Below are 12,400 nucleotides of genomic sequence, written 5' to 3' on the forward strand. Positions count from 1 at the left end.
GCATATTTTTTTAAAGCTGTGGACAGACTTGAAATTCAAGACAAAAATAAAAAGCTATGCAACAGAGGACAGATGCAACAGACTAGGTGTGAAAGGTGCAGCAGCAGTCGAGTCATAAAGTATATTATTGCCACCAGCTAACTGACAGGAAAACCACAAACCTCACCTAACCTATTGAAAGTCACTGTCAACATCCTTTGCCCAACTGTTCTGCTGCACATAAAACTAGGATTCTGCAAAAGAGAGCATGAGCAGACATTCACCTGCTGTCCATCATATCTATCATCATCAGTATTCATCTTATTCATATTGATGTAAGGGTGCTTGCTTACTACATCAGATGGAGGCAAGGTTTTGAAAACAAATTACTCAGAATAACACACAACATTTTATTTGTGGCGCAATCTCTCAATGAATTTGCATCTGTTGATGACACTTGTCCACAGAAACTTCATTACCCATGACTCCCACAAATGTCGATTGGGTCCTTACGTAGAACGTCACATGAGAGGGAATTCAACATGGAGGACATTGGAGTAACTGTTGAAAGAATTCAGGTACGATTCATTTTGACCCGGTACATTTTAACGCCGTTTGACCGTTGTTTTTGATTATACGAAACTTAAAAAAGTATAGACAATTTAAAACGTACTATCTTTAATCTAAAGTGTTATTTGAATACATGTAATTCGTCCGTCATCCAAGTAAACGTGCCAATTCATTCACGGCACTGTAAATGCTCTGTCATGCAAGCTAACATTAGCTAGCAAGCTAGGCAACTTTAGCTAGTTAGCTAAACGTTTGCATATTGGTGTGGCTACGTAGCTATTTATGTTGTGTGTGTAGTATTGGTAAGCTTGAAGCTACAACGTCAACAAAATAACACAAAGTCAACGGCCGGCAGCTAAGGTTAGCTAGCTAGTTAACAAGTCAGATAACAACCGAATGTAACGCTAGTTAGCGAGCTAGCGAAGTAGTTAACTAGCTAGTGAGATACATTCGATTGGATATGACTGAGCCTAATGTTAACATTAGCTTTTTCTAAATGGCTTATTATTGAAATTCTTAGCCAAGACAGAATTCGGCTACCTACCGCAGTCATTTCGTATCCTACGGAACAGCACTAAAACATTGTCGTGGATTTGAATATCTGCCAATCCACGTCTCACATTTTCTATCGGTCATCACTCACCCAACATTAGGCAAGTAACAAGCTAGCTAACAACACAACAAACAACACGTTTTATTTAACCTTTATTTAACTAGGCAAGTAAGTTAATAACAAATTATTGTTTACAATGACGGCTTACCCAAAGGCCTCCTGCGGGGACGGGGGAATAAAAATATAGGACAAAACACACATCACGACTAGAGACATCACAACACTACATAAAGAGAGACCTAACAACATAGCATGGCAGCAACACATGACAACACATCATGGTAGCAACAACACATGACAACAACATGGTAGCAGCACAAAACATGGTACAAACATTATTGGGCACAGACAACAGCACCAAGGCAAGAAGGTAGAGACAACAATACATCACGCGAAGCAGCCAGAACTGTCAGTAAGAGTGTCCATGATTGAGTCTTTGAATGAAGAGATGGTGATAAAACTGTCCAGTTTGAGTGTTTTTGCAGCTCTTTCCAGTTGCTAGCTGCAGCGAACTGAAAAGAGGAGCGACCCAGGGTTGTGTGTGCTTTGAGGGCCTTTAACAGAATGTGACTGGCAGAACGGGTGTTGTATGTGGAGGATGAGGACTGCAGTAGGTATCTCGGATAGAGGGGAGTGAGGCCTAAGAGGATTTTATAAATAAGCATCAACCAGTGGGTCTTGCGACGGGTATGCAGAGATGACCAGTTTACAGAGGAGTATAGAGTGCAGTGATGTGTCCTATAAGGAGCATTGGTGGCAGATCTGATGGCCGAATGGTAAAGAGCACCCTTACCTGTCAATCTATAAATTACTTCTCCGTAATCTAGCATGGGTAGGATGATCATCTGAATCAGGTTTAGTTTGGCAGCTGTGGTGAAAGAGGAGCGATTACGATAGAGGAAACTGAGTCTAGATTGAACCTTAGCCTGCAGCTTTGATATGTGCTGAGAGAAGGACAGTGTACCGTCTAGCCATACTCCCAAGTACTTGTATGACTACCTCAAGCTCTAAACCCTCAGAGGTAGTAATTACATCGGTGGGGAGAGGGGCATTCTTCTTACCAAACAACACTAAACCACTGTGCCCAAGAACACTAAGATAACCTGCCTAAATGACTACCTACCCGTAGCACTCACGTCTGTAGCCATGAAGTGCTTTGAAAGGCTGGTCATGGCTCACATCAACACCATTATCCCAGAAACCCTAGACCCACTCAATTTGCATACCACCCCAACAGATCCACAGATGATGCAATCTCTATTGTACTCCACACCTCCCTTTCCCACCTGGACAAAAGGAACACTTACGTGAGAATGCTATTCATTGACTACAGCTCAGTGTTAAACACTATAGTGCCCTCAAAGCTCATCACTAAGCTAAGGACCCTGGGACTAAACACCTCCCTCTGCAACTGGATCCTGGACTTCCTGACGGGCCGCCCCCAGGTGGTAAGGGTAGGTAACAACACATCTGCCATGCTGATCCTCAACACAGGGGCCCCTCAGGGGTGCGTGCTCAGTCCCCTCCTGTACTCCCTGTTCACCCATGACTGCATGACCAGGCACAACTCCAACACCATCATTAAGTTTGCAGACGACACAACAGTGGTAGGCCTGATCACCGACAATGATGAGACAGCCTATAGGGAGGAGGTCAGAGACCTGGCCGTGTGGTGCCAGGATAACAACCTCCCTCAACGTGATCAAGACAAAGGAGATTATTGTGGACTACAGGGAAAAAAAGAGGACTGAGCACGCCCCCATTCTCATCGACGGGGCTGTAGTGGAACAGGTTGAGAGCTTCAAGTTCCTTGGTGTCCACATCACCAACAAACTATCATGGTCCAAACACACCAAGACAGTCGTGAAGAGGGCACGACAAAGCCTATTCCCCCTCAGGAGACTGAAAAGATTTGGCATGGGTCCTCAGATCCTCAAAAAGTTCTACAACTACACCATCGAGAGCATCCTGACTGGTTGCATCACCGCCTGGTATGGCAACTGCACGGCCTCCGACCGCATCCAGGACCTCTATACCAGGCGGTGTCAGAGGAAGGCCCTCAAAATTGTCAAAGACTCCAGCCACCCTAGTCATAGACTGTTCTCTCTGCTACCGCACGGCAAGCGGTACCAGAGCGCCAAGTCTAGGTCCAAAAGGCTTCTTAACAGCTTCTACCCCCAAGCAATAACAGCTAATCATGGCTACCCGGACAATTAGCATTGCCCCCACCCCAACCCCCTCTTTTACGCTGCTGCTACTCTGTTTATTATTTATGCATAGTCACATTAACTCTACCCACATGTACATATTACCTCAGCTACTTCGACAAACCGTTGCCCCCGCACATTGACTCTGTACCGGTACCCCCTGTATATAACCTCCCTACTGTTATTTTATTTTACTGCTGCTCTTTAATTATTTGCTCTTTTAATTGTTTTCTTAAACTGCATTGTTGGTTAAGGGCTTGTAAGTAAGCATTTCACTGTAATGTCTACACCCGTTGTATTCGGTTCATGTGGCAAATAAGATTTGATTTGACCTTTGTTTTGGAGATGTTCAGAACAAGGTTAAGGGCAGAGTAAGCTTGTTGGACACTAAGAAAGCTTTGTTGTAGAGCGTTTAACACAATCCGGGGACGTTAACACTAGCTACAGAGTTTTCACAGGTTTGGGGTTATGCTCACAACGTAGAATTTGTGTAAATGTTTGTGTTGTCTTATGTCTACACAGGACGAAGTGCCTGCCATGCTGAACTCACGACCCCAGACGGGGCTTTCTTTCCTGGCCCCAGAACCAGAAGATCTTGAAGACCTTTACAGCAGATACAAGGTATGTACTGGGAACAGCTTCTGTGTGTCTGTGCTTGACTGTTGAGGTCTATTTCTGTCAGCACAACAAGAAAAGCAATTTTAAATCGTACAGGCCCTTTCTGTGATTTCTTCAATCACAGTAAAGATGTTAACTATTACAGTGCCCAGAGAAAGTATTCACACAGACTTTTTCCACATTTTGTTGTTACAGCCTGAATTTAAAATGGATGAAATTGAGATTTTTTGGTCACTGGCCTACACCCAATACCCCATAATGTCAAAGTGGAATTATGTGTTTCGTTTTTTTATTTTTAACAAATTAATTAAAAATGAAAAGCTGAAATGTCTTGAGTCAATAAGTATTCAACCCCTTTGTTATGGCAAGCCAAAATACTTTCTGAAGTAAAGATTTGCTTAACAAGTCACATAATAAATTGCATGGACTCGCTCTCTGTGCAATAATAGTGTTTAATATGATTTCTGAATGACTACCTCATTTTTGTACCCCACAGACAAGTATCTGTAAGGTCCCTCAGTCGGACAGGGAATTTCAAACACAGATTCAACCACAAAGACCAGGGAGGTTTTACAATGCCTCACACAGAAGGGCACCTATTGGTAGATGGGAAGAAAAAATCCCTTTGACCATGGTGAAGTTATTAATTACACTTTAGATGGTGTATCAATACACCCAGGCACTACAAAGGTACAGGCGTCCTTCCTTGCTGGAGAGGAAGGAAACCGCTCAGGGATTTCACCATGAGGCCAAGGGTGACTTTAAAGTAGTTACAGAGTTGAATGGCTGTGATAGGAGAACTGAGGATGGATCAACAATGTTGTTATTACTACACAATACTAACCTAATTGACAGAGTGAAAAGAAGAACGCCTGTACAGAATACAAATATTCCAAAGCATGCATAATGTTTGCAACAAGGCACTGAAGTTATACTGCAAAAAATGTGTCAAAGCAATTCACTTTTGCCTGAATACAAAGTGTTATGTTTGGGGCAAATACATCACAGTACCACGCTGTATTTTCAAGCATAGTGGTGGCTGTATCATGTTATGGGTATGCTTTTAATCGTGAAGGACTAGAGCTAAGCACAGGCAAAATCCTAGAGGAAAACCTTGTTCAGTCTGCTTTCCACCAGACACTGGGAGATGAATTCACCTTTCAGCAGGACAATAACCTTACCCAGAAAGACTCGCTGCCTAATATGCTTCTACAAAGTATTGACTTAAGCGTGTGAATACTTATGTAAGTGTGATATTTCTGTATTTCATTTTCAATAAATTTGCGAAAATTTCTAAAAACATGTTTTCCCTTTGTCATTATGGGGCTATGTAGGTAGATTGGTGAGAAAAAACATAAATTTAATACATTTTGAATTCAGGCTGTAACACAACAAAATGTGGAACAAGTCAAGGGGTATGAATACTTTCTGAAGGCACTATATCACCATGATTCATCAATAAACATACATTCTCCATGACACCTTTCCCACCCTCCCCTTCACTATTGTAGAAGCTGCAGCAGGAGCTGGAGTTTCTGGAGGTGCAGGAGGAGTACATCAAAGATGAACAGAAGAACCTGAAGAAGGAGTTCCTCCACGCCCAGGAGGAGGTGAAGAGGATACAGAGTATCCCCCTGGTCATCGGCCAGTTCCTGGAGGCTGTGGACCAAAACACAGCCATCGTGGGCTCCACCACAGGTAGTTTTTACATTCTTGTCTGTCCTCACATAGTGTAGGTAAGCCTCTGGTAGTTGGCTCCAGAGACTGGAGACTTCCTTTAGAGTGGTAGCTTCTGACTGTACACTATAGTTTCTAGAGAACAACCGATAATCGGCTGAGTTGATATATCAGGCCGATATCGGCCCTTCTCTATCGACATTGCCGATAGTCCCGCTACATAGCAAAACTGCTGCTATGCCAGCTGCCACTCACCACCTGAGCCACGAGCACTGCACAATGCCGATGAATATCAAGCTGGGTAAATCATCAGCAGCGGAAAGCTAGCTCATCCTCCCAACAGAAAGGTGCAGTATTGAGAAACGGATGAATTAACACAGTGACCAAAATCGCAGATGAGCTTCCCTAAGACGGTTTGTGACAGTTTGTGCAGAAATTCTTCAGTTGTGTAAACCTACAGTTTCATCAGCTGTCCGGGTGGCTGGTCTCAGACGATGCCGCAGGTGAAGAAGCAGGATGTGGAGGTCCTGGGCTGGCGTCGTTACACGTGGTCTGCGGTTGTGAGGCCGGTTAGACGTACTGGCAAATTCTCTAAAACAGCGTTCAAGGCTGCTTATGGTGAAATGAACATTCAATTCTCTGGCAACAGCTCTGGTGGACATTCCTGCAGTCAGCAAGCCAATTGCACGGTCCCTCAACTTGAGACATCTGTGGCATTGTGTTGTGTGATAGAGCAAGACAACTGCACTTTTTAGTGGCCTTTTCTTTTCCCCAGCACAAGGTGCACCTGTGTAATGATCATGCTATTTTAATCTGTTTCTTGATATGCCACACTTGTCAGGTGGATAGATTATCTTGGCAAATGATAAATGCTCACTAACAGGGATATAAACACATTTGAGAGAAATAAGCTTTTTGTGTGTATGGAACATTTCTGGGATATTTTATTTCAACCCATGAAACATGGGACCAACACTTTACATGTTGCGTTTTATATTTTTGTTCAGTGTAGTTATCATAGTAGCAGTAAACAGCAGCAAGTGATATGAGCGTTGGGGAGATGTGAAAGGGAGCGGAGTTACAGCCTTGCTCTATCCAATTGTAGCAGTAGGATCAAGTTACAACCCGCCCATTTCTTGATAGATAGCTGAGCTAGCCAATTGAGTTGTTTATAATTTCAGCCTGGCAGCTGAAAAAAAATACTAGTTGACAAAAGACATACTAGTTTCATAAGCATCCGTGATCACAAATCATAACGTTACGTTGGAACCATTTGCATTGAATAGATGTTATTTTATATTCTCAAACTAACAGCAGTGCCTATATGATGTCCTTCCATACAGGCGTGACATGCTGGAGTGATGCTTCTATGCAAATGTTGTTGATCAGTAGGCTAATATACTGTAAGTCCCAAATGAAGGGCAAACAGATTGTCATCTGTAGCACCATAGACTCCACTGATCAGCCAAAACAAACTCAATAACTCAATGCATGCACACACTCCTATTGAATATGGATTCACCTGTATTGTGAGTGTGAGTATGTCTATGACATCTTAATTTACCCAGTCAAGAGATTTTCCCATTCAAATAAAATTATAATTATATTGTTATTTAGTTAGATTGGTAAAAACGAAGTCAAATCTATTGTTTGATTTTTAAATTGATGCATTAATGCGTACATGTCTGTCTTTGGGAAATATTTTGATATTGTATATCTGCCTAAAATATCATCCATCTTTCTTTCTTTAGCCCCTAAAAAAATCCATATAGGTCATTCTCTAATAGCCACACTCCCATAAGCTCCCATATTTTGCACTGTAACACCAATGCCTCATTCTTACTGTATAGGCAAAACATGTCTCTAATATTCCCTAATGACATTTCCCCCTCTTTCCCTGTGCCACCCTCTTTCTCTGATTCTCTCTCTGTCCACCCTCTTCTCTCTCTGTCCACCCTCTTCTCTCTCTGTCCACCCTCTCCTCTCCCTGGCTCAGGCTCTAACTACTATGTGCGTATCCTAAGCACCATCGACAGAGAGCTGCTGAAGCCCAATGCATCGGTGGCCCTGCACAAGCACAGCAATGCCCTGGTGGATGTGCTCCCCCCAGAGGCTGACAGCAGCATCATGATGCTTACATCAGGTACACATGCACACTATTCTACCCCCTGGTATACATATCCCTTTGTAATACATGTTGCAGTGGAACAAACATGCATTCATGCGTGCTTACATACGTTGCATGCATATTCCACTCATTGATACCTTAGTGCAGCTCCTCTCCTCTGTGTTATAATATAATAATAATATACCATTTAGCAGACGCTTTTATCCAAAGCGACTTACAGTCATGCGTGCATACATGTTTGTGTATGGGTGGTCCCGGGTATCGAACCCACTACCTTGGCGTTACAAGCGCCGTGCTCTACCAGCTGAGCTACAGAGGACCAGAGGATGTTGTTATAGCATTATTTTCCTGTATCTCTCCTTGCAGACCAAAAGCCAGATGTGATGTATGCTGACATCGGAGGGATGGATATCCAGAAGCAGGAAGTGAGGGAAGCAGTGGAGCTTCCACTCACACACTTTGAACTCTACAAACAGATTGGCATTGACCCACCAAGGGGGGTTCTGATGTACGGGCCTCCTGGCTGTGGGAAGACCATGCTGGCCAAGGCTGTGGCTCACCACACTACAGGTAGGCCATTCACCATGTTCACCATTATCTATAGGATGCACTGGTGCTAACATGATTAGGCTATATTGTCATTTTTTTGCAGCAAATAATTGTAATCATGCTACCATATCAGTATTTGGTTATTTTCTGACTCTCGGTCTCTCTCTCTGTTGCTCTCTCTCTCTCTCAGCGGCGTTCATCCGCGTGGTAGGCTCTGAGTTTGTGCAGAAGTACCTGGGCGAGGGCCCCCGCATGGTGCGTGACGTCTTCCGGCTGGCCAAGGAAAACGCCCCCGCCATCATCTTCATTGACGAGATCGATGCCATCGCTACCAAGCGTTTTGACGCACAGACCGGAGGTATGAGCCATTGTGTACCTTTTTAGAATCAGCTGCACTTCAGAATAGGCTATGTAATGGACTGGTCATTTACTAATCTCTAGTATTGCACATAGTAGCCAAACCCAGTAAGACATGCAAAATAGAGCAGATTTACAGATTGGCATTCCTGATATCAAATGTCTCCACCTGTGATCTTCAGGGTTCACACAAGGTGATTGAGGTGCTTAAAGTACTTGAATTTGGCACTCTGAAGTTCAAGTACTGGAATGCCTTGAAAATCAGAAATTTTCTCAAGTTGGTACTTGAAAAGTACTTGAATTAAAATGAGAGGAGAACAGATAATCAAATATGTTTATGAAAAATATAATAAAAATGTATTGGTCTTGCGAATTAATTTCCAGGCAGACTACAGAGTTGTATTTCCTCACGTGTTTCGCACTGTGGTTGCCAGGGGAGCTCGCTCATTCCACCCATACTGCCACTCAGCCAGGCAGGTACAGAACTGACTGATTAGGCGCAGCCAAACGTCACATCGATAGCAAAAATGGCGGGAAAATGTAGATTCAATTCTGCCTTTTGTACGTATGGAACATTTCTGGGATCTTTTATTTCAGCTCATGAAACATGGGACAACACTTTACATGTTGCGTTTTATATTTTTGTTTAGTATAGTTTACCCACTCTCTTTTGTACCACTACATCACTGGACTACATCACTGGACCCAACCAACTGACACTGTGTAAGGTGCAAAAAATGCGTCAGACTTTGACATTGCGAGCATGGGTGAATTGGCCCTGAAGAGCCACATGAAGGGGGAAAGACACAACGCTGCATCCTGCACTGGCGCCAGTTCTACATGTGACTTTTTCTCTGCAACAACCTCCAGAGCTTTTTTGCCAATCGCCTCATTCACAGAGTGCCCGCGATATTCCGCTTTATCAAGCAGCAGCCATGCTCCGGCCGTTCAAGTGCCGTTTTCCTCACACAGCCCACCCACCCGACTGGCGACACTAAAGCTGCCAGTCGGAAGCAATACTTTATTGTAGCTATTAAGTAGTAGATTCCCAAATGCCCAATAAAAACAGTCATTAAGCTGGAATTGTGTACATTTTACATTTTAGTCATTTAGCAGACGCTCTTATCCAGAGCGACTTACAGTTAGTGAGTGCATACATTTTCATACTAGCCCCCCGTGGGAAACGAACCAACAACCCTGGCATTGCAAGCGCCATGCTCTACCAATTGGTAGTAATGTGAATAGGAAATGTGTGTTCACCAGTAGGCATCTCCCAAAACTCTCCTCATCACTACTCAAATTACAAAATCATCAGTACTGACTTACCACTTATGTAGTGAAACAATGTATTATTGATGAGTGCTAAGTAATTATTACTTTTTTATGAGGTTGTGGCGATATACTGCCATCTGGCGGCAACTAGAAACAATTACATAATATGAACTGGACCTTGAAAATATATTTTAGTGCTTGAAAAAGTACTTGCCACTGTCTGTATGAACCCTGGGTCTTGTCATGCCAACACACATTTGAGCTGTTTACATTGCAATATTTCAATCAAACAATGTTAAAATCAGCCTTAACTAAGCAGGTGAAACATGTTTCCGTAAAGGCCCCCTAGTTGCTGTGAGTGTTAGATAGGATATGATTTATCCTTGGCCCAGATGGAGACACAAGGACACAACAGCTCACTGATCAGTCAGCTTCTCTAAAGCAATGGGAAAATAAATAACCTTCACATTTTGTTTTGACTGCCACCACCATAGAGTTGGTAAGTTTAAGGTCAGGGTAGTTGCAGTTAACATCAAGTTAGAGTTGGGAATCAGAAGTTGCCCACAAAACAGAACTACTTGTAAAGATGTCGGTTAATTTCATTGTTTAAAGCGTCCAGGCGAACAGATTCACAGATATCCACAATAGAGACCAACTTAATTGTGACCGTAGTATCTTGAGTGGGATTGATTATTAGGACTGAAAATAAGACCAAGCAGTTATTAGTGTGGTTGAACCCTGACATTGGTATTCCCTCATTGTATTCTCTCCTTCCCTTCCCAAACAGCTGACAGGGAGGTTCAGAGGATTCTGCTGGAGCTTCTCAACCAAATGGACGGCTTTGACCAGACCGTCAACGTCAAGGTGAGCGAAGTGTGAGAGCGCTGTGGGCTTCGTTATTGTAGGCTGCAGACCCATTAAGGCAGCTAACCTGTAACCTTGTGTGTCACAGTGAGAATACGTAAAAAATGTAGTCACACTTAAGCTAATCCTATAGTGAGTGATTTACTAATATGGGTCTCAAAACTTCCGGTTAAGCCTTTGTCATGTGACTTCCGGCCTCTCTGACCCACCTGTTTGTTCCCTCGTCAGGTGATCATGGCCACCAACAGGGCCGACACCCTGGACCCCGCCCTCCTGCGTCCTGGCCGTCTGGACAGAAAGATTGAGTTCCCCCTGCCTGACCGCCGGCAGAAACGCCTGGTCTTCTCCACCATCACCAGCAAGATGAACCTCTCTGAGGAGGTGGACCTGGAGGACTGTATCCTTATTATACCCTACTCAACAGTGTCTCATGACGTGTGTGTGTTAATTGGGGCAGGTCTGTATTGTATTCACTTTTTATCAATGTGTCTCAAGAAAAAACTAGCAGCATCATGCAATCTTTTCCTGCTCAGAACAAAGCACAGGAGCACTAATCCTATTCTGTGTCCGGTTCATTAAGTGTGCTTTAAGTTTTCATCAAATATTTACCTCCTTGAATACCGCTCTGATCTAGTGCAATAGTCTCATTAAAGGTCAAATGAACCATGACTTTAGTACTCCAACTGAATGCCTTTGTAAAGTCTAATGCACTTCCCCATACCTTTCTTTGGTTGCTAAGTAACCGAAAGAACACTACATTGTTCAGTGTCGTATGAGTTTGTATTTGCAGTTGTCCTTAACCAGTGTGTAGATGTTGCCAGACCAGACAAGATCTCCGGAGCAGACATCAACTCTATCTGCCAGGAGGTGAGTGTGACCCCGGACTGTTCGGAGGAATTCTACCATGGGAGGTCAAACTACTCAAAAGACTCAATGTCAAAGAGTAGCAAGTTATTGCGTTCGCTAACTCTTGTTCCAAAGATAACTAAATATCCTCTGTTACATCACCTGTTGTCGGTGTGAGAACTGGAAACTCTCTCTGATAGATGTGCTTATAATTCTTTCATTCCTCTCACTCAGGCTGGCATGCTGGCTGTCCGTGAAAATAGGTACATCGTCCTGGCCAAGGACTTTGAGAAGGCCTACAAGACTGTTATCAAGAAGGACGAGCAGGAGCATGAGTTCTACAAGTAGAAAGTAACCTCTTCCCCCTCTCCCTGAAAAAAGAAAAGGCATTCAGAGACAAGTTTTGTTTGATTTATGTGTGTTTGTGTCTACTACCGTGTCCATGTGTCATTTGCCAGACTCTGACTAACATTGACCTTGGACTGAATTTTGCTTAATTTACTAAAGGCCCATCGTCATCTCGACTGTGATAACAACCTTGAACACACACACACATAGTGAATGGAGTGTCTTTTGATGTGCTCTGCAGGTTCTTAAGTATGTTTGACTTGACTGTAGCTAGTATAATGGCAGAGAGTTTGTACCTGTAATGTACTCCCTGATAAAACAGTACTCTAAAAAACATTAAAGAAGTTTTCCATAAAAATTTAAGAAAAGTAT

At 43.2% G+C, this 12,400-nt stretch overlaps 1 protein-coding gene across 1 annotated transcript; it reads left to right on the forward strand.

Moving 5' to 3' along the window:
• The first annotated feature begins 464 nt into the window (after positions 1 to 464).
• Positions 465 to 12,391, forward strand: LOC121560951 (26S proteasome regulatory subunit 6B). Its single transcript, XM_041873710.2, has 10 exons — positions 465 to 557; positions 3,892 to 3,990; positions 5,499 to 5,685; positions 7,661 to 7,807; positions 8,159 to 8,362; positions 8,532 to 8,699; positions 10,758 to 10,834; positions 11,063 to 11,231; positions 11,646 to 11,701; positions 11,915 to 12,391. Exons 1-10 carry the CDS (start codon positions 474 to 476, stop codon positions 12,026 to 12,028), a joined length of 1,305 nt encoding a protein of 434 aa, XP_041729644.2. The 5' UTR covers positions 465 to 473; the 3' UTR covers positions 12,029 to 12,391.
• Positions 12,392 to 12,400: the final 9 nt, after the last annotated feature.

This window comes from Coregonus clupeaformis, unplaced genomic scaffold (assembly GCF_020615455.1).
Source record: "Coregonus clupeaformis isolate EN_2021a unplaced genomic scaffold, ASM2061545v1 scaf0347, whole genome shotgun sequence".
In the NCBI taxonomy this organism is placed as follows: Eukaryota; Metazoa; Chordata; class Actinopteri; order Salmoniformes; family Salmonidae; genus Coregonus; species Coregonus clupeaformis.